The 23,894-nt window shown below is 39.5% G+C and overlaps 1 protein-coding gene across 1 annotated transcript in view; it reads right to left on the bottom strand.

Moving 5' to 3' along the window:
• The window catches only part of MYO3B (myosin IIIB), a 197,707-nt gene that overhangs the window by 160,918 nt on the left and 12,895 nt on the right, over window positions 1–23,894 (bottom strand). Inside the window, 1 exon segment of the mRNA XM_086615897.1 lies at window positions 15,122–15,267. Within this exon segment, the coding sequence (XP_086472023.1) occupies window positions 15,122–15,267 (146 nt within the window).

Here is a 23,894-nt window from a genome sequence, read left to right on the forward strand (position 1 = left end):
TTTCTTCAAAATTTTTATGAGTTCAAACTTACGATTACACCTGTGATAGGAAAGAAATACAAGACACTAATTGTTAATACTAAATGTGTAGATATGCCTAGCACATTATTACTGCACTAATAATGAGTAATGATTAAATATACTGCATAGAATTTTAACATTACTCAAACCGATAACTGTAGCAAGCAAATCAATACATTTCAAAGCACAGCTCCTTTTCACCAAATACGTTTGCAAATAGTGTGATTACTTGTTATTGCATATTCTGGAAATTACTTCAGAGGGCAAAGCACATAGGCATTTGGTGACTTTTTATTACAAAAATAAAACAACAAATGCACATTCATTACAGTCCCAAGGATAATTACGATCTTGCTAGAATGTGACTAGTATCTAAAAAACTTTGTCCTCCTTTTTCTTCTGCTTCTATCAGTCAATGAATTAATTACTTTACAAATATGAACATCAATATTCTATTTCTGAGAAAGGCATCTGTTTTTCAATTACATCCCATGAAAGTCTCTGGTACCACGAAATGGATGACGTGCCTTATTCTCTCTGCAATATCAAACTATGTGAAGGGATTATCTCTTTTCATGCAAAAATCTAATTTAATTTACTTGGCTCAATTTGTTATAAGCGATGTGGGCTACTGAACTCCAACATTAACCATAGGCTATAAAGTATGTTTGGGAAACTCAGGGGCTCATGGCTCGGAATGCAGTTTCACTTCTTCAGGACTGCACTCCAAACAAGAACAGAATTTTATTATTTTCCTTCAAGCATCAAGTTCTAACTTGCATCTATAAGGCGTAAGTATGACAAGTTTCCTGCACACCAACTGCCCTGCAAAACCACAAGCTGAATGTGCAATAACTCAACAGAACACAAGTGTGTATTTTACGTGTGCAGCAACCTATGTGTAAAGATGTATGCAATAAAAAAGGAAGTGTTTGACAAAGCAGACATCACAGGTAAAACATGCACATTTTAGGAATGCAAATTTATACATGCATTTCTAAATTGCCAACTGATGTGGCTTTAACCTGAGATAGTGTTCCAGAACTAACAAAAAAAGCAACTGTTTTGCAGTTCCCCTTTTACCTCCATGAATGACAGATAAGGATTATCACTATTTCATAGTAAAATACTTTTTAAATTTGAGCCACACATAGATGAGAGACTGTGTGATTTGAACATCCTCCCTGTCAGCATTATGGCTCCAATCCTACATAACTTTCCCATCACAGAGACAGGTTCTTCCACTATGCAACAAGGCTTTAATTCAAACATTACCTTCCCAAGACCCACTGCAGAGAAAAAAAAACCCTCTCTGGATTAAGTATAAAGATGCTTATCATGACTGGCCATTGGAATGGTCACGGACCATTCATGACTGGCGATTGGAATTGTCACGGACCATTCTTGACTGGCATAACCACACGGTGAGGTGGGCTGACTAAGGATGTTTCACAGCCAGGAAGTTTAAGGGAATCACTCATCCAGTGTACTTCTTAGGCAGCACTGACTCTTGTGAACCTAGACTTGTGAACCTCAAGGAAGCTGATGTGGGAACATCATGAGTCTTCAAACGTGGCTGAGTCCCATCCCCAAAAACAACGTAGTGCAATTTGCAGCCTCTATGTGCAGTGCAGTTGCAATATTTGGTACTTGGGGCCAGCAAAAGGAATTCAATGAGACTCAATTTTTGTCCTTTCCTGTATTCAGAGAATTTAACACAGTAACTAAGGCTTCATTTGCCTGCAGCTGTTTCAGAGAGAGAAAGGAAAAAATCCCCAACTTAGGAGTTTACACAACTTAAATCCTGAAGGACCATTTTAAAAGGGAAGCAGAATACAATTTTAACAGACCCTAAATAGTCTGTTTCATGCGTGTTCACTTAATACCAAACCAAGACATTTTTAAAATTTCAAGCAGGGAAACCTGCTCTGGTTACCTTGGTGATAAACTAAAGACAAAAATTGCACATAATTGTTGCTGATGTCACCGCTCCCAATTGTTTCCAAGGTTACAGAGTACCTCAAATAATTGTGATGTTTCATTTCTAAACTGTAACAGAAGCCCATTTTCTGTTCTCAGTAAATTGTTTAGTGCTGCAGGTAATCTATCTAAACCTTATCTAATAAGGCATCAGCAGCCTTCTCAGCAACCTCTGGTAATGATGTAGATTTATATGCTGAAATGTAGCTACCTAGTTCTTTACTAAGCAATTTGACTCCTAGATTATCTCAATTATTTTTATCCTAAGAATCTATTTCCACAACAAAGTATATTAAACAATCATAAAAAAAATATCTGAACACTAAGCATCTTACCGCAAAGCAATATTACATGTGAATTATCCACCTGGAAGGAAGCTGTTCTCTTGGCTGAATAGTGCAAGATTGGCTGTTAGCTATTTATAACTGACTGATTTTCCTACCGTCTTCAAATTCATTTTAAAAGCAGAGCACAAGCATTTTGCTGCACTAAAAAAATCCAGCCATGCTACATTTTCTCCATTGCAATCTCCAGTTTACCATGCACCACAGCATGAATCTTCTTAAAAGTCAGTAACTACTATGTGTAAGGATTACTCTACTGCCCTCACAGTATTGCTGCCTCAGGACAACCACAGACACTGCTGTTAACTAGTGTAGTTCTGTCAAGAAACAGGGAGCAGTTTTGAAAACACACTGAAAACAATGTATTTTTAGTCTACAATAATAAAAGCAAGACTTGGTAGCTCAGCTCTATCCCCTAAATCTAACTAAGCCATATTTCAAATCCTCACTTCTGAAGGAGACAACAGCTAGTAGATGTCCAGCTACTACCTCTCCTCCTGCTGGATGTGCCTTTCATCACTTGACTGCTCCCAGACTGCAGGGCTTGACCTTGTCAGCATGAAATTTTCCACTAGAGCAAAACAAAATGGCACTTACTGTATCTTAGCAGTCTGTTATTACTTATGCAATGGATTTTGAAAAGTAATAATTTACTTTGGAAACTGGTTGACTAAAACAGTTTATGTGCATTTAATGCATGAAATGAACTGCATATGAAGTCACTAAAAACATTTGTCAGGCATCACAGCTTCTACCTAGAGTTCAGAGAGGGTTAGAGTGCAGCACAGAGAGTTAAACAGAATATCAGAGGTGATTCTTTTTCATTTGCTCAGAAAATGGCTGAGAGCCGAGCATGTTTATTTTCATGATTATTCATTTGAGTATCAGCTGCATATATTAGCTCTTCTGTAATTCCCGTGAATGTTCTAGCAACACATATACCAGCAGGAATATTTGCTGAAACAGTCAGCTTTAAATAAGCACCGAAGAATACACATATAAAACAATACCCTTCTATTTGTAATTGCACGTATTCACGAGAAAACCAGTTAGAGGAAAGACTCGCAATGAATTAAAAACCAGCAACATACTATGCAGGTAAAGTCTTCCCTAACAGCTGAAACAGTAAATGCTTACAACAGACTATTCAACAACAAGGTGCAGAGCATGAATTACTTGCTGAAATTGGGCTATGAATACATCTGAACAAAGAATGCATCTGCAAAATCTAATTCTATCTGTACACAACTTACAAAAAGGAACAGACAAAATCAATGAGAAACAGATATGTAGTTGTATGTATGTTATGTGACAACTGAGTAGCTAAGGAAAGAGGGGGGAAACTGCACCAAGATGATTTGATTTTAGGGCTGATTCTCTACTGTCTTATGCAGTACATAAAAACATTTATAACATTTTACCACTATTTTAAATATACTAAAATGTCGTAAGGCAAAGGGGAACAGATCCCATTTTGCTACAATATGGCTGCTGACCACTTAACACTTCAATTTTTAGATCTACTGCCAGACTTTAAAGGCTAGTTATCCATATATATTTGGTATGGTCTTAGTCACAAACAGCTCTCTGCTTTTTAGACACAGATGATGTAAGGAAGGTAACACTACTGCCAGCCGCTCCTTAGTGAGTTCAATCCTGGCACAAATCTATTTCAGTCTGATACCCAAACCCTAGGATGCATTTGACTTTTACCAGTTCATATACCTGTTAGAAATGAATTAGTAATGAATAACTCCTGTACATCTTTATAAGGGCAGAGTCCCTGCCCCAGTGTGTTTTGGCACTGTTGCAAACGGTGAGACAATGTGATAGTAACAACATCAAAATATCTTGTCCTCATAGCACAAAACTCTTTCCCCATGGAATTATTACATGTTTTGCCAGATTATACAAACGAAATGCCAGGACATTCATCCATCACTAGCAGTGTACCCCAGGGGTCAATACTGAGTCCAGTCCCATTCAACATCTTCATTAATGATCTGTATGACAGGGCAGAGTGCATCCTCAGCAAGTTTGCTCATGTTCCAACTCGTAAGGAGCAGCTAATACACCAAAGGGTTGTGCAGCCATCCAAAGGGATGGAACCTCAACAGGTTGCAGAAATGGGCCAACAGGAACCTCATGAAGTTCAGCAAAGAGAAGTGTAAAGTCCTGCACAAGTGTATACTTTACACGCTGAGGGCTGACCAGCTGGAAAGCAGCTTTGCACGAAAGGACCTGAGGGTCCTGGTGGACACCAAGTTGAACATGAACCAGCAATATGCCCTTGTGGCAAAGAAGGCTAATGATATCCTGGGTCTGCAACAGCAGAGGTGTTGCCAGCAGGTCGAGGAAGGTGATCCTTCCACTCTACTCAGCGCTGGTGAGGCCACACCTGGAGTACTGTGTCCAGTTCTGGGCTCTCCAGCACCAGAAAGATACAAAGCTACTGGAGACAGTAAAGGATCACCAAGGTTGATTAAGAGACTAGAGCATCTCTCACAAGAGGAAAGGCTGAGACAGGTGGGACTGTTCAGCATAGAGAAGAGAAAGCTCAGGATGGGTATTATCAATATTCACAAATGTATGAAGGGAGAATGTAAAGAAGACTGAGCCAGACTCTTTTCAGTGGTGCCCAGTGACAGGACAAGAGGCGATGGGCACACATGGAAATGCAGGGGGTTGCATCCGAACATCAGGAAACTTTTTTTTCACAGAGAGGGTGACCAAGGACTGGCAGAGGTTGCCCAGAGAGGTTGTGGAGTCTCCATCCTTGGAGATACTCAAAAGCTGTCTGGACACCATCCTGGACAGCCTGCTGTAGGCGATCCAGCTTGAGCAGGAGGGTTGGACAAGATGACCTCCAGAGGTGCCTTCCAACCTCAGCCATTCTGTGACTCTGTGGAAGAAGTCACAACCAAGCACACACACTTACTGACATTTTCAAAACCACATCAATGGTTCACTTTCTGTGAAATCAGTGATCCTGAACGCTTCAGAAAAATCAAAACCAGAATGGAGATTTAAAGAACTTTAACAGAAATGAAACACAGAAGTGCTTCTCAAATTCTGCTAGCTACCTAACAACATATTTAGGGACTTACATAATCCTGAAAATCTAGTCATATTTGACTTGTTCAAGATTATATGAGGAGCCTGTAACCTGCTGAAGAACTAGCAGTGGTCTTCCTAATCCTCAGTCACAGATCTGTATCCTTTTCCACTTACAGATAGACTCTATCCTTGAATTGCTTTGCTATTCATATACCAATCAAGGAGGATCCTGAGGATCTTGTATTGCTGCTCATTAGATATTTTCACAGTACTCTTAGATGTAATGTGTTACCCTACATTTTTAATATTCAAGATTTTCTTTACAAATAGAATCACATTGTAATGAAAGTCCAATGTATCAGACAATGAAAAAACTTGTAAAGGTCAAATTATTCCTCAGACAAGTATACATAGCTTTTACCAACATCATGATGCCCTACCTATAACCATAGGCAGAATCTGGTGTTTTGAAGGAGTTTAGTCACATTGCTGTAACTGCATTTCACATACCTCTTAAGAAATAAACACCACTGTGCTCTGAAACTTGTATACCTGCTGTCAAATTATTCATCATAAGACTATATTAAACATGTTCCTTTAACTACTTTAAACACTTCATTTTAAACAACTACAACCAATTCTAAGCTTTACTGTCCTACAACACATACTTGTATTACTTTACTGTTCCAAGGAACAGCAGTAGAAGTGTACACTACATGATATACCAGTTCCATGTCAGCACCAATGCAAATGGCAAAATTACAAAAAAGCCAGCAAAGCCAGCTGCAGTATGAAAGGCTACATTAGAAAATGTTAATATTTGAATGTTACCTCCAAAAAAATAATGTCTCCACAACAGTTCTTACCAGTTCAGATGGATGAAACTACCTGTAGTACACCAGATGCTTCACATTGTATACAACAAAGCAAAGTGAAGGTGCAAATATTTTGTCCCCTCTACCTCATATGGCTGGCCCACAGTCACACTATCTATTGAAGTGAAAAAGGTCTATTCTACCTCTTGACATGATCATGCCTTGAAAATTACAATAACTGAATACTCTTAAAAAACATCTTCAGAGATCATTACCAATATTAAAGATGATGTGTATGTTTGCATAGAAAGTACAAGGATAATTATACCGCCTACCTGCAAACTACCAGTAAGCTGAAGTTGTGATGGGGTAGGAGGTGGAGACACCAGTTTTGGTTCTACTAGAGCCAGGTCAGCTCCTGAAGCAGTCAAGCATCACTAAATTCAAATTAATAAGCACTCCCAAGAGCTTTAGGTCTCAACACAGTGCAACAGAGATGAAGAACTAGATCATTTAATGAATACTCAGAAGATCAACTCCATCCCACTCCTGGCTATTTAACATGAATTAATGAAGCATAAGAATTTTTAATGAAATTTCATTTAATTCTCAGGTTTTGTGGGTAAGAAAATTCAATAACCATTTCTTATCACCAATCAGTTTTAAAACAGGTGCCTTCTACTGCTTTCAGAAGAGCAACACTTGACTGATACAGACATAAGAGGAGGATATGGTTCAGTTTCTGTTAGTGTCAGCTGTCAGTGTAACCTAGAAAATCGCTCTTAATTTACCACCTCCCTGTAAAAAGGATTGTAAAGAGACAGATCCAGAAACACAGGATCTTTGCAACATGACCCAAAATCCTCCCTTTACACTGGTATCTACACTCATCCTTTCCAGACCACAATGTACAATCTTTATCTTTTCTTTGCCATGCTACTTATTCATAGCCATTACTTTTCTTTTCAAAATTTCAAATCACTGCTACCTTAAGAGATAGTACTGATATGATGTAACATTTTTCACAAGATAACATTGTTTGAAGAATTTATGGACCTATTTTACTGTAAAAAGCTTAAGTGTAATGATATTTGAGATTCTTTCACTTTGCAATATTTTGCCAAAACAGATACACCTAAGTAGTGGCAGCAGATGGAAGAGGTTAAAAGTATCAACTCCCAAATTACCAACTTTGCTAGGCCACCTTCCCTTCATAATTTAGACCCTTCTGCTGAAGATTTGAAAATATATTCTAGACAGATGACATGTTAACAGAATCATTTCATGGTTCAGTGTCTTCGCAGTATGATTTATTTCTATCTCTAGGCACTGGAGGTCCCTTTTCAGGAGATTTATGAGTTAGATCCAAGAATTCATTTTGATGAGGAAGAATGTGTGCATCATTGCAAAACAGAACATTAACAGTTGGTCTAAGATAATGCTTCCTTCTCATTAGCAGTTTTAAGAATAAGTCTCATGCATGTGGTATCACAACTGTTTCCAAGACACTGCACATTCATATAATAAAATGTTCATGAATGAAAGAGGTTTTTAAAATTTGCATTAGTCCATGAACATGTATTGCTGCCCATTCATACAATAAAATGTTCATGAATGAAAGAGGTTTTTAAAATTTGCATTAGTCCATGAACTTGTATCCCCGTCTCTTCCAAATCTACGTAACACACAGAAATAAGGTCCAGAAGGCTAGTGTCTAATGAAACATCTAACTTAAAATTTAACTAGCATTGTCTTCTTCACTCCACTTTTGCTATCAGATATTTGCTGCAGACACTACCTTTTCTGTAGGACAAGAAAAGTGGTTAACCACTGGAAGATGCTTAAGCATCTGGGCTACAATTCAGTCCATATTATCAAAAGTTCGAAGTTAATACTTACACACCTTAAAAACCACTGTTTTCAAAAGTGCTTAGCATTCTGCATCTCCTGCTGTGAAACACTGGTCAGGTTTTCAGGGGAGTGCAGCACAGAGGGATCACTTATTTTTCGTGCTCAACTGGAGACACTTGAATTCTGAGGGTTCATCTGGCCTCTGTAATTCAGCTATTTTGTTGAGATAAATTCAATCTCTAATCACATTTGATGTTGCTTGACTCAATGAAAGGTGACTCTGTTCAAACAGAGCCTTCTGGTAGCTGCAAGACAGAATCCTAGATGTGAAAAACAGTGCAGGTGTGTCTGATTCAGGATAAGGATCAACAATGTCAGTTCACTGGTGCACGTATGTCACCCACTTCACACTGCAGACAGTTCGTAGCTACAGTTTAAAACACACTAAAAGTGGAGGACAGGGAGCAATACATCTGTTTGCAGTCTTTCAACTAATGCTATTTATCTAACGGAAGCATTTATGGGCCTGTGCTGGATTTGTGTGGTGGGGTTTTGGTAGCAAAGGAGGGGCTGAAGAGATGGCCCCTGTAAGGAGATGCAAGAGGCTTCCCAGGCTGCAAAACCAGTAGGACCAGTCTCTGGCCAGGTCGGACCTGCCTTGGGCTAGGGCTGAGTCAATCCAGCACCTCTGCAAATGCCATGTTTAAGAAGGGGACAAAGGAACCTGAGCCAGGCGGGACCTGCACTGAAGAGAGCGGGGAGGCAGGGAGTTGGCATTCCCCCACCAGCTGGGCAGCTACCGGTGCTGGGCCACCACCACTCAACTGGAGATGGCCGTGGTGGTGTGGCTTGGAGAGCCACTCCTGGGGCACCCACTGGGTAGAGTTCATCCTACCAGGACCACCAAAGTTCGTCAGGCTGGTTGGGCCTGGCACGGCTGCAGCAGAGAGAGGATGAGAGCTGAGAGAAACCGCTATGCAGACACCAGGTCAGTGAAGATGGAGCGGGATGAGGTGTGCTGGAGCTGAGATTCCTCTGCAGCCCGTGGTGAGATGGTAGGCGGCCCCACCTGCAGCCCATGAGAGAAACGGTGGAGCAGAAATCCACCTGCAGCCTGTGGAGGACCCTACGCTGGGGAAGAGATGCCTGCGCTGCTTAAAGGAGTTCATAGAGGACTGTCTCCATAGGAAGGACCCCCATGGTGCTGGAGATTGATGGTGGAGCACAGGCGAATCTGCAGTTCATGAAAACGGACTCTACACTGGAGTGGGTGACTGTGCCCTAAAAAGCTGTGACTCCGTGGGAAAAGCCCACACTGCAGCAATCTGATGGGTAAGGATTGCATCCTGAGGGAAGGACTCGTATTGGAGAAGTTCTTGGAGGAGTGTCTTCATGATGGAGGGGCCCCACGTTGGAACAGGGAAAGAGTGTAAGGAGTCCTCCCCTTGAGGAGGAAGGAGTGGCAGAAACAGCACATGACAAACTGACCTGCAGCCCTCATTCCCCATCCCATCCATGTCTGCCTCCTCCCCTTGCCCTCCCTCCCCATCCTGCCACTGCAGGGCAAGAGGTGGAGCCAGGAAGAAGGGAGGGGTGGGGGAAGGTGTTTTTAAGATCTGGCTTTGTTTCTCATTATCTTCTCTGAAGTAACTGTTAACGAATTAAATTGATTTATCTCCAAACTGAGTCTGTTTCGCCCCAGGGCCAAGGCTGGTGGTTGATCCCTCCCTGTTCTTACCTATTACACTTTTCTTCTCCCTACCCCACCGGGCTGGCAGGTGGGAATGGGGGAAGGAGTGAGGAGTGAGTGAGCGGCTGCGTGGTAGTTTAGCTGGCAGCTGGGTTAAACCACGACAGGCCCTTTCACTAGAATCTTGGTAATAAAATCCTTAACCTGAATAAGATGGGGGAAGAGAACTGCAAATAAGAAAGGTTAAATCACGTTCTTTATTTAGAAAGGCACAGCAATCAGACAAGACAGTTGCTGTTCATGTTGAGGAGATGGAGGAGACAAAGAGAGACACAGACATGGCTGACACCTTGTTATCTACAATGTCCTGTTAAGAACGACCTTCAAACAAAACACTTTCAGCAGACAGGATCCTGATCAGAGACAAAAGCATTTGAATCTTTTTCCAGCAACACTAAAATGACAGAGATGTGAAAACTATAAAATAAGAACAGTCATAAAAATACAGAGCTAGGAACCTCAGAGCACTAGTGGGAACGCAAAAATCAAACATCTTAGTGCCATCAGAACTTTCCGTATTATGAGCTTCTGCCTTATGGACCAGCTTTCAGTCTTATTTGACAGCTCACAGGGCTATCACTAAAAGTTCCGTCATTTCTAGCCTGTACAGAGAAGTATGACTGGGAAAATCCTTATTTCAACAGTCTTCCAATGAGATATGATGAGATAGAGAGAACGTTCATGGCAACTAGAATGTTTTTTTTTATTGTGAGATATGTTGTTTTCCGTTAATGAGGGGAATGTAAAATGTTGCAAATAGAAATGGTGAAGATAGATCTGGATTTAAACGGCACAAGGTGCCTCCTCTCCAGCAATGCCATACAACTCAAACATCTTGGGGTCCTATGATGTATCCACAGACATGCTCCTTTGCACACCTTTGAGCTATTCAACCTGGAGCTTAGACCATCCCTGGTTTAAGTCACATAATTCAGATGTGGCCCTGGTTAGTCGGAGGTGGTAAGTTTAGCAGAAGTCTCAAGTTTGAGAATAAGGTTTTCATTCCCCCCCAGTTTCCTGAGGACTGAAAATTTGACTGTGTTTTGCTAAATATTTTTTAAAGCAGTGTCACTCTGACCTTCCCTTCCATGGTTATAATTGCTGTACAGAAAGTATACAGAAGTGTAATTTCTTAGCTACTGAAAGAACATTTTGGCTTTGTCACTAGTGCCATCTGAATTTAATACCTTATTTGCTTCTTGTTCAGAGAACACAAACAGTGTAGGATGTCTGGCTACTGATAGCTTTTCCCATTTTCCTGCTTAGATTAGCACACGAAAACAGTAAAAGCCTAATCCTCAATTTCAGTTCTACACAAGAAGACATCTCCAAAGATCTTGGAGGTATGTAACTGCTGTGACTGTTGGTACAAAATCATTCATTCAGTGGTTGATTCAAACCCTATAAAGTCAAAGACAAGACTCATTGATTTCAATTATATTCATTTAAGACTAAGGCCTAGCTCCATAGCTCACTAAGTTGAAACTCAATGCCAAGACTAACAGTACAATTACTGGCTGTCCCTAGAAAAAAGCCAATGTCTAAACTGACATAGAAACTTAACTACTTTATTCCCTACTTGGGAATGGAAGAATTCTGTGGAAACACACACACAGATTTCTGTATCTAGCTTTGGCAATTTCGCCATTACTAACATTTTTAAGTACATTCATGAGAACAGATTATTCAGTGCTTGATAACAAAACTTGAAAACTATTGCAAAGTTTTCTGCTAATGTAAAGAAATCAGCAGCACACAGAAGGCAGTACAAATAGAAAGATATGAGTCAAATGTAGTCACGAACGTAAGGCAACAAGGAAATTATTCCTGTTAACTCTCTGCCTGAGTGATGTCCAAGTGCCATTTACTGTGAATAGTAATTTCACCTCTTCTTCTCCAAAATAAAGTCAAATCAGCCCAATCAATGAAAATGATCCTGAGAGAACATACACAGAAATTAGATATATGCAGTAAATCAACAGCCCATTAAATTTATTGCTCATTATTTGCAAGAGCTTTTTACACTTCCAGATAAAACAAACCTTGACTGTAGGGTACCACAGTCCCACTGTAACTGCGCAACACACTTTGGTGTCATTTGGTATTAGCGCATTGAGTACATTTAATAATAGCTGAAACCTGATTTGCAGTTTCACATCAAACCACAAGAAATCACAGCTGAAAGAGGAGATGTTATCAACAAAACAAATTCTGTATCTCTCTGTCAGAAATTCGAGTATGGGTACATACATAAGACTGGAGTTATATAAGGTTATATTGCTTCCTGACCCAGGTCTTGAAACTACCTCCAGAATCAGAAATGTGTACCTTAGTATTCATCTCCATCGTACTCCAATATTAATGTGGTTTAAGTGGAAAATTACAGTTGTGAAATAATTTTGGAAACTGCTAATGTCCTGCTAGTGGCCATTTTCCAGGTGAAAGCAAAACCTAGCTGAATGAGTTCTTTCTATATCCCTCAGGAGTAGTAGGTTCCAGATTTCACTTGAGAGCAGTGCTGTCACCACCCATGAACTGAAGGCTGTCAGTTGAGTTAGCCTTCCCTCCATCTCACCAAATGTGCAGAATTACATCCTGATTTAAATGATGGGTTGAGCAGAGCTCACTGTAGGGAAAGCTCAGGCAGGCATCCTCCTGTAGAAAACAGGAGGTGGCAGGTGCTAGTGGTTACCACCCCTCAGCTGAGACAGGAACTCGGGCTGTATGAATACACTGCCTCTCATTCACTCCACCCTAACCTAAGCTGTTTGATTGCAGGTATCAGCACAGCAATTTTAAGACATACAGATCTTTGTGCACAGCAGAAATGCCTCTGGACATGTGACAAATGCTAGACGCAGTTAAGAAACTTGTTGAGCACAGGTTCTAACTGTAGTCTCACTGAGCCAAAAACTATGGCTGAGAGCTTTGGCTCAAATGCGCAATGGATGCGGAGAAAGTCTTGGGCAAGAAACTGAGAAGCAAAAAAGAAAAGAGAGGAAAAGGGAGGAAAAGGGAGGAAAAGGGAGGAAAAGGGAGGAAAAGGGAGGAAAAGGGAGGAAAAGGGAGGAAAAGGGAGGAAAAGGGAGGAAAAGGGAGGAAAAGGGAGGAAAAGGGAGGAAAAGGGAGGAAAAGGGAGGAAAAGGGAGGAAAAGGGAGGAAAAGGGAGGAAAAGGGAGGAAAAGGGAGGAAAAGGGAGGAAAAGGGAGGAAAAGGGAGGAAAAGGGAGGAAAAGGGAGGAAAAGGGAGGAAAAGGGAAACAGCAGGATTCCTTTTCCTGACTCTTACAATGACATTAAGTCACGTGGAGAGGAGAAATGGGGATTGACTGTACATTTCCTCTTCTCATAAGGCAGCTAAAGGTTACCAAATAAAGCTAGCAAATGGCACACAAAAAAGGAGAGAGTTCTTTCAAATAAAATACAGTTACCCTGTAGGCTTCCTTGCTACGAGATGTTATAGTAGGTGAGAATTTGTACTGGATAAATTCAAAGATAATACTCAAGGATACCACCGACCTAAACATGACCACATAGTCAGAGGATTTTGGATTGAACAGTCTCAGAGGGTGAGCTGCAATGCTTCTACACATCTCTGCTTGAGCACTCAACAGCCAGTGCTTGGAAGAACCACCTTCAACCTGGGGAGCGCCTAAATGCTGATGTTGAAAACGCTGATGTTGAAAATGCTGTTAAAAACGTGTGAATTGCAGCACAAATACCAGGAACTGCACTAAGATTATTTCTGAACTGTCGAACTACTATAAGAGGGGGAATGCGCCTTGTGGTCATATTTACTGTCCCTCTGAGTTGACTTCAAACAAGTACCAGGAGAGAAGCTCTATCTCCTATACCCCAGGCCTTTGCACCATCCAGCACTCATCATACTCCACTTTATTGAACGTGAATGCTACCAGCAGCAGGGTTATAGCTCATAAAACGCCAAGCAGAGGGAAATCTCTTGACTTAAAAATAGCTACCATTCTATTTAGTAAATGTACCCATTATTTAATTAACCAATCAGATGGCAAAACAAAGGTGAATATCTCAGTCATACAGAGATGCAACAGCAAATAGGGAAAGAGGTAAACTATAGATAGAAATCAAAGCCTCTACATGCCCTATTCTATGTATCTTCCTATTGCTTACTGTTGTCTGGTATGACTTCTCTCCTTTTCAACTGTTTTGAGCATTGATAAAATTTCTAGATATTGCTTTAGTATCTGAAGCCTCCCTTGCTGACTTAATTGCCAGGATCTGTTTTACACTTGTGCAAAGGCAACAAGATGAACCGCTGCTCCAGTAGGAATAATTTTGGGAAGAGTGGTGGCAGTTCATGTCTGAGCTGGGTAGAAGGAGATAACTATATGACGCAGAACCCAGCACAACTGCATCTGCATATAAATAGAGTTAATCAGAAATGCAAATTGCAATCAGAAGAAATTTTAAAAGCCTATGATAACTGTGCAGATAACAAAAGGTCAAACACTCGTATTGCTGAAGATTTTAAACTGTTATCGGTCAGTGGCGATTCTTTATGAGCAAAACATGGAAAAGACAAGTATATGCCAGTCTAATCGATGACGGACAACGGACAACTTCTTTCTATATTTCTTCTATTACTACAACTGTTCTGCTATTAAACTCTATTTTACACTGTCAATCTCCTCTTCACTTATTCAGGAAGACTCAACAAAATGAAAACAAAATGAAACCAAAAATGGCCAGCACGAAATAACACAGCTAATTTACATGACCATACAATGAAGGAATTTCTATCCCGTTTTCACATCCACATATGACAACCCAAATCTTCACGTTTTAACATCCTTGGGTGAATTAAAAATTAAATTATTACTACAGTTTGCTGAAACTGCCAGGCTGCTTCATAGCATTGTCAAAATGGTGAGGTTTTCTTCCACAGTAAAACAAGCCTAAGACTCTAGGTGGATAACATTTAAAAATGTTATTCACATTAGCTTCTTCCTCTTTTGAAACAAGTGTTTTCATCAATAGTAACTAAAAAAAGTGCTTTAGAAGGGAGATACCTTGATATTATATGATTTTATATTCTCAGATAAGAACAAAATAAGTACATAAGCCTTTTTCATTTCAAGGCAACATAAATTATTGCAGAAGTCAGGCTGAAAAAAAAAAGTATTTAACATTACAGCTTTTTAATGTCTTTTCCTATAAGAGATTCTTAAGATTTGAAGCGCAAATGTTTACCAAATATTTCTTTCTCATTTGACTACAGTGCCTTTGAACAGACTAGTGAGTGAAGACAGCCATCTAGTGCCATACCTGGGAATTTTAAAAAGAGTTTTCACCGGATGCATGTCAAATAAAGGAGGGTCTCCATCTCCCAGTTCAATAGCTGTTATTCCCAAGGACCATACATCACATCGAGCATCATACGAGTAGTCATACTGTTGTTCACAAGCAATGACCTATCAGAAAAAAGCGGAGAAAACAATGCTTTAACCTAATGTATAATTTGTGCCATCCTAGTGCAACATGAAAGTACTTTTTGAGTCATGTCTAAAATCCTATGTAGCTTTCAAATCTGCATCTTTACCTGTATATTGCAGTTAGGAAAAACGAAATTAGAACTACTCTTAGGATTATTTTCTTCAAAAACAATCTCCCTCTTTTTAAAAATACATTAAGCTTCATGGGATGCTTCAAATATCTACGCAAAGAACATCATTCTACTAAATTCTGTTTTTGAAAGCACTTCTTACAGAAAGCTATTACAATAGCAAGGAACCCTATTGATGTTATTAACTTCTATGACTATTCATGAGGACAGACCAATTTGTGCAGCTGTTTTTTAAATAAGAATATTCCAGCAGTCATTTCTGCCATTATTTTTTTTTTTTAAGTTTGTCTCTACTAGATTTGAGTAGACATTAATTAACATACCACGTACCTTACCTAAAAAACCCTGAAATTAAGAGGAATCTCCCCTTGGACATCTGAACTGTTTTACGTCACGAACCTGATGCACACTTCCAGCTAACCCACTGTTTGCATTCTAATCATAAGCTAATCATAAAAGCTGGAAACAATTCTGCATCTAAACGTGAGATTCAAACTAAAGTCTAAATTTAGCCCTTATCTTTGCAAAGAGATGAGACAAAAATCACAGCTTCACTGCCTTTTATTCTATCATGATTTGGAGTCTCAAGTTTGTCTTCCCAGATCTCATCAGTTAGACCGACTGCTTTGAAAATCTGTCAGATCCCCACATATTGCTAGTGTCAGCTTCCATAATTTTTCTCATAGTTTTAAGTATTGTTACTGATTTGTTCTTAAGACAAACAGAACTTCTGACAGCATGTACTATGGTGGCTGTATCAATGTGCTAGAAGATGCTTTTTTTTTTTTTTTTTACTTCTGTATTACTTCTGAGTTCTTGTGTTAGGGCTTTAATTTGGGACAATGCTCTGCAGAGACGCCAACATGCAACTCAGCACCCCAGGTAGCTGCTGGCAGAGCATCGCTCACAGCCTGCTGTAAGAAAACCTGTCCTGGAGAAGCTGCTGATTCCAGCTTAACCTCTTTGGTTACTTTCTCCTTAAGCTGCACCCGACAGAGACACTCCTGCCTCTGGCAGAGATTCTATCCAACAGGCCCACAGGACCTGTCCATCTCTTACTCCAGGTCTCATGACCCTATCATACAGCACTCACAATTTATTTTATCAGAAATCAGGGGTGTTGAACATACTAGTTAAAATAATACTGAAATGTTGGTTTGGGGTTTTTTTGGCAGTAAATTTAGACATTATTAAGCCCTTTGCTATATACTAATAGTTCAGTTCTTTTCCTAGAGTAAATCAATCCAGAAAAATTAAGACTTTTCCTGAATTTTCTGTCAACATTTTGACAAGTGTTGAGATCTCTCTCTTCCTCCTCAATTTTTCCAGGTTAGTATGCCAAAAAATTTCTTTTCATATCCTACTGACAGTGGTATTCCTCCTTTATTGCTGTAATGTCAAAGAATTTTCTGATAGAGTATTAGACAAGTGTTTCTCAACTATTGTCTGAGGAACACAGATGATCTGTAAGACATGATAAAGTAGTCAGAAAAATGTCTGCAAACCACCTGAGAAAAACATACATACACATACCCCTACACATCAACTACCAAACAAACAGAATGGGGAAAAGCAAAAGTAAGCACAGCAAAAGAGGGTTCACAGGGCTTTTTTTTTCTAGAAATTGAAGAGGCAGAGTTTTGTTAGCTAATGTGGTGTTTTTCGAAGTTGTCACACGAGGATCATTTTCCCATCTCACTTCTCTTCAACCGAATGTCTTAAGTAAAAGCTCTGAAATACTTCTCAGTTCTTCAAAGAGTTCATTATAGCCTTGATCTCATCCCAGAGATCCCTCTGCCTCTTGAAAAAGATGAGTTTTACTGTGCAGTAGATAGATTCTATGCAACTCAAGCAGAGTGCTTTAAATCATCACCCTTATTTCAGAGGCCTATATGATAATTTCATTTCCTTAGACCATGCCTTAGAGAGAAGGAAAGAAATCAAATTTGATGTAAAAACTTGTAAGAAAGTCAGTGCGGAGATCCATCAGAGATACTTAAATAGTACATTCTAAAGAGGTCATACTTGGTGTTGGCTGGAGTTTCCTTTGTTGTAGTTTTGCTCAGAGATTGAAAGGGAAGCCTGTATTTCTTGATTTATTTTTTTTCTTTATATAGTTCTCCCCCCTCCCTCAAAAAAAAAAAAATCATACAAGTTAACTTCCAAGGCCATGACTCAGAGGCTGCAAGTAGCTTATCCATATGTGACTAATTAAATGCACTGTGTTCTCCTTCCTTTTCTAACACATGAAAAATATTTGTCTGCTTTGTTAAAAAGTTGCTAGAGCCCATCTTCTGGAAGTAACTACCTCAGAAGTTGCCTAGTTCTCATCAGGGTGCTGAGTCCTTTGCAAATACTTGTCTATTTGTTCTTGGAACTTCGTGATGCAGAGGAATATATTTTCGTTTTTAAGGGAAGGAAAAGAAGAACCTGCTCAAGGTCACATTGGACTTTGTCAGTAGTGCCACAAACATAGATGGTCTCCCACATTTAAAGACACCACCACTTTTTCCTCTATAAGCACATCACAATTGCTTCTAACCTCAGGGCAATGGCAAAACTTGCTATGTATCTTAGTCTTAGAGAGTTTAACAAGCTACACTAAAACAATATGAGCATCAGAGGGCTTTGCACTCAGATGGGGAAAAGAAAGTGAAGTGCAATGGTGGTTTTCAAAAAGAAAAAGTCTTTGAGCTTTTCTCCACTTCACAATGTATTACCTATCAAACAAAGAGAAAGGAATGTGTAATGCATCGTGGTATGTCTTCTGCTCCACAACTAACAGCTACACCTCCAGTAAATATGGTACATGGCAGTAAATGACACTATGGCAAAATACTGGCACTCTAACACAGGGGAATTAAGGACTATCAGATTCTCCTCCATTCTAATATCAGTGATTCTTCTAGAAAAATACTCCCCTTAATCTGCATTCTCTTTGTTTACAAAAATTCAGCCAGTGGACCATGCAACCAGCATGTTTTAGACAGTTAGCTTGCCTATAGCGAGATCAGCCTCACAGAAAACACAAAAAATGAACTGCTCTTCTGACACCAAGTATGCAGCATGTGTATGAATTCAATGATCACGTTGGTTTGAAACAAGTTTTCAATTACTGTGAGATTTATTATTAGAATCTTATCAACTTATGCACCATTTGGAGAAACACAAATGTCACTAATTTTAGTTTTTAAAGGAAGAATCAAATTTTACAGCTTTTTCCTTGATGAAAGGTGCACATTGGCAGTTTGCTTTATATGTTGGCTAGTAGACAACACTCTACCTTGAAATCTGAAAAAGAAAGAGTTCTCTCAGTCATAGTTTACAAGCTAAGTCCTTGGGAATGCCACAGTCCTGTTTTGCCTTGAAAATGAATGCAACTCCCTGCAGAGCAAAAATCTCTAAAAGCCAAACAGAAAAAGGAAAAATGCCATTGACTTATCTTTTGTTATGTTCCTGTCTCTATCGGAAACTCACAGATACTTATTTTTTGGAAACATCTGTCCTTTTCAGTTAGAGTTCTGGAGCTGAGAGTACCTCTCAGCACTGCTGATGCCTGTTCTGCCCAGTGGGGCATGAAGACAGAGAGCCCAGAAGAAATTATCTGAAACTGAAGACAATTCAACTTCCTTTCTCTACCTTGTGCAAAGACATCATCACATCTCTACCTACTTCATACCCAGCAAAATCCTCCCCTGCTTGTACGAGCAAAAAAGAAGAGGTAGTTCGCTTTGCTGCAAATACTATGTTCATGCCAAAGCTTCAGGGGGTGACGTTAATCTTAAGATTTGCCAGTAAACACCATGGGAATAAGCACCAAGTCTTTCACTTCAGCATGAGCTGGTTACGTGCACACACTGGCCCAGTTGCTAAGGAGACAGACTGTCATCTTTTATATTAGCTATAATTTCATCATGATTTCATGCCCAGCCACACTGCTGTAGGATGGAATGCACCTAAACAACACACAGAAAAACAGACAACATGATGGTAGTTGTCAACATTAATTGTGCTGAGGGTCACACTGGGACAGCACGAGGTGGGGAGGAATTCACTGGTCTGGCAAAGAGGACACATAAACAAATCAGTCACACCAACTGGAGGGAACTTAGAGAAGCCAGTGATTAGGCATTCTGCATGATTTATCACTTCTACAGAAACACAAAACTTCACAGAGATACACAAGATGATTCGCACTCTGAGAAGAAGACTTTATATTCAAGGAAATAATTCTGCTTGTTCTGAAATCAATGCAAAGATTTCTTCGAACTTCAGCAAGCACATAAGTAGATCACAGGTGGATTTAAAAGAGGGAAAACAGGCAATATGGAGAACTAGCTGTTATTTGTACAGTGGTCATACCGATTTGTGGGCAGAGAGGAAGCTATGGACATGTTTAGCTGAAGCAAAAATACATCAAACCCTTTTAATTTTACCCAGAATTATTAGAAGTGAACTTACTTTCATTTTCCCTCAGTATCTACAGTGCACGTACAAAGTAGAGCTGCAAGCATACGTAACACCAATAACCAATAACCGCAGTACAGATGTGCTACCTGGAGACGACTGCTACTCAATTAGCGCTGGTGACCCACCCGCAGAAAGGAGTCTGGAGTTAAAAATGTCGACGCTCCTGAAGAAAGGCGGTGCTGTACTCAGCTGACGTAGCTAACTAAGCAGCTTATGAGGTGTGCGAGCACAATGCTGAAAAGCACTGCGTATGTAAAATGAATGTGGCACAAAACTGTTACCCTTGCTGCAAGGAGAACAAAATTGCTAGCTATGCAAGTCAAATGAAATAAACCAACTGGACTTCTGAGCTCTACCTGACGCTATGTAATCCAACTTAACTTACCTACATAGGAAATACAATACTAAATATTCTTCTAAGTCCTATGCACTGAAAAAAAAAAGAAAAGTCTTTCATTATAGCATTTAGCAGCATGGGGAATACTGAATTATCCATACCAAAGCAATATCTATCTATCTCCATCCCTCTCTCACTTCCTGTTTCCCTCTCTCCCTCCCCTCAAGCACATTCACATAATTAAAAAATAAGCAAATTTGTGATTGAAATCAGTTCAATATTCCCTCATTTTTTTAATTTGGATTTCAGCTCTTTACTTATTATGATCATACAAATTCTTCCATGGTATATAAGAAAATGATTATACTGTTAGAAATGTTATCAAAATAAAAAGTAATGAACAGCCCAAGTCACAGAAGGCAAAGGCAGGGACTGGGAGAATGAAGAACCGACCACTGTAGGAGAAGATCAGGTTCGAGACCATCTAAGGAACCTGAAGGTGCACAAGTCCATGGGACCTGATGAGGCACATCCGCGGGTTCTGAGGGAACTGGCAGATTAAATTGCTGAGCTGCTATCCATCATATTTCAGAAGTCGTGACAATCTGGTGAAGTTCCCACTGACTGGAAAAGGGGAAACATGGGCCCCATCTTTAAAAAGGGAAAAAAAGAAGACCTGGGGAACTACAGGCCAGTCAGTCTCACCTCTGTGCCTGGCAAGATCATGGAGCAGATCCTCCTGGTGACTATGTAAGGCACATAGAAAATAAGGAGGTGATTGGTAACAGCCAACATGGCTTCACTAAGGGCAAATCCTGCCTGACTAATGTGGTGGCCTTCTATGATGAGGCTACAGCATTGATGGATAGGGGAAGAGCAACTGACATCGTCTACCTGGACTTATCCAAAGCATTTGATACTGTCCTACACAACATACTTGTCTCTAAACTGGAAAGACGTGATTTTGATGGATGGACCACTCGGTGGATAAGGAATTGGCTGGATGGTCGCACTCAGAAAGTTGTGGTCAACAGTTCAATGTCCAAGTGGAGGCCAGTGATGACTGGTGTTCCTCAGGGGTCAGTACTGGGGCCAGTGCTATTTAACATCTTTGTTGGTGACTTGGACAGCGGGATCGAGTGCATCCTCAGCAAGACACCAAGTTGTGTGATGTTGTGGACACGCTGGAGGGAAGGCATGTCATCCAGAGGGACCTTGACAGGCTGGAAAGGTGGGCCTGTGAGAACCCCATGAAGTTCAACAAGGCCAAGTGCAAGGTCCTGCACATGGGTGTGAAGCTTCTTCCTAAGGACAATCAGTTATTTTTTGTAAATTATGTCTTCAATCTTATCTCTTTTACTGTAATTCATAAGGTAAAAAAAAAACTGTAGTAAGAGCTAATTCAGTAATCTATCTTATTAGCTGTAAAGGAACAGTTACTACACCTTCATAGAAGATGTTACAAGGAAATATTTTCAAAATTTTCCTTATGAGAGAAGGTACATAATTCCTTATGTTTCTTTATCACAAAATACGTATACTATACTACTGTTTTTAAATGGCTTTCAGGCAGAAAAATAAGTGTATACACATTCCTGAAGTCTACATCCTATTTATCCACCACTAAATGTGGTGGATTCCTACAGTTCATTATAAATCAGCATTTACAAAATTCCACGTTTAGCTGGCATTTAAAAGTGCAGTGAAAATGTGCATATCAGAAGAGCTAATTTTAGCTAGTAAGGAATTAAAGTGAGGAGACCTAGAGCTATTAACAGGATGCTGACCTTGAGTCTCATGATGTAAGCAAGGGGCTGGGAAGTAAGCTAGGTCGAAGTGTGGCAAAATGAGAATATGCTCAATAGTTTCAGGGGAGTGTATCACTGTACTCGTTCAGAGCTACAAACATAAACCCAGGTTAGTGATGGGATTATCTTTGCTGTTTTTCCAACTCAGTATGTAGCTACACATGAAATGCATTTACTACTGAAAGGATTTTTTTGTAAATTTTTCATGCCTCTTATAGTAGAGAGGTAAATAAGAGAAATCAACTCTAATCTACCAAAAGAGAGATGTTTTTTGGACCAAATTTTAAGGCCTGAATACAGCCCTTACTGTAATGAATATTGACTTCAATGGAAAAGCTCCTGTGAGTCTTTGCAAAATTGGATTTTTCCCTTCATATATTTTTCAACTACATTAATGCAAATGACTTTTAGTGATGCTCTTTTTACCAGTTAGGTTGATTTTTGTTTAGATTATGCAGAGACATAGCTTCATACTGAAGCAAAGCAAATAATATTAATTGTTTCAGATTTATAGACTTATTGCACACATATATGATCAGATTTAAAGTTTAAAAAAATAAAAAGGAGCGTTGGAAAAAGAAAGACAATTAAAACTAGTAACCTATTGTTCTAATACTTTAGAAATTTATTCTGATGCTCAGATGTACTGAACTTTATCCCAGGAAGTATGCCTTGATTCAGCACGGGGAAGGAAAACAATCTGTTGTTTCTGCGGCAGCCTTACTGATCACTAATTCATCTTGACAGGATGGTTACAAATATCCAAAATACAAAGCTGACATAGCTTTAAATAATACTGTGACATTTGAAATCCCTCTGAAATCAGCAGCAAACCAGAGCCAAGATTTTACCTCTGATTATCTCATTATTATATGATAGCTTTACCAATGTCTCAGCCTTTTCTTCTGTCATGTGTGATATTTCCACACATAATTCTTCAAAGGATCAACTATGTTTTAATTACGTTCCTTTTAAAACATAAATATGCATGCACAATTGTAATTTTTTTTGCAGCTATCAGTAAAATATAACAGGATACTCCCTGTGGTTTTAAATTACCTTCAGCGTCTCTCCAGTTCTTTCTGACGTCAAGTATCTTTTTCTTTTTCTATTTGTGTTTCTAAAACTAGATTTAGGCCAAAGAAAACATGCACAGATTGTAACTGAGCTTGTTTCAAAAGTCAAGTTTCCAGCTAGATCATGGTAATATAATGTATTAGGGGAAAAGGAAAACTGCAATTCTATTTGAACTAGATTTTAGTCAGTTCTTCACTGGAGGCTGAAAATGAGACATGTTAAGGTTTAGAACTAGAGATGTGAAGGCAGTTCAGTCCCAAAGTTTCAAAACTGATTCCTTCTGCCAGCTTTCAACACAAATTATTTCAGCATAATAAAAGCAGATTTTATTTAACTTAAGTGTTTGGCAACAGGCAGCTCTAATCATTCACCATACTTAAACCATCCTGCCTTATTTATCTTATTTTGGCATGCCTGTATTCAGTGTTCCAGTTTCTGTATGTCTACGTTTGTAAGTGTGAGACAATACTAATTAGCTTAAACAGTAATGATTGATTTTCAGTGAGTCTACTTTGGAGTTGCTCTCAGACTGACATCCTTGCCAAATTCCCCTGTTGCTTCCACATAGCCTAGTTTTCCCTGTATTTTCATTTTTCAGCAGTTTTTTTGTTAATCACATACTCTGCTGAAAACCAACGCTCAAGGACAAATCTTTCTGATTTGTCCTGCTGCTGCTAAACAAGCCTCACAGTCATCAGAAAAAAGAGCACTCTAAGATGTTTGAGTCACTCAAAACTGTTAAGCTGCTGTTTTTCATGCTGACCAGTAGAATACTAAGCTGAA

This window comes from Tauraco erythrolophus, chromosome 8, assembly GCF_009769465.1.
Source record: "Tauraco erythrolophus isolate bTauEry1 chromosome 8, bTauEry1.pri, whole genome shotgun sequence".
NCBI lineage: Eukaryota > Metazoa > Chordata > Aves > Musophagiformes > Musophagidae > Tauraco > Tauraco erythrolophus.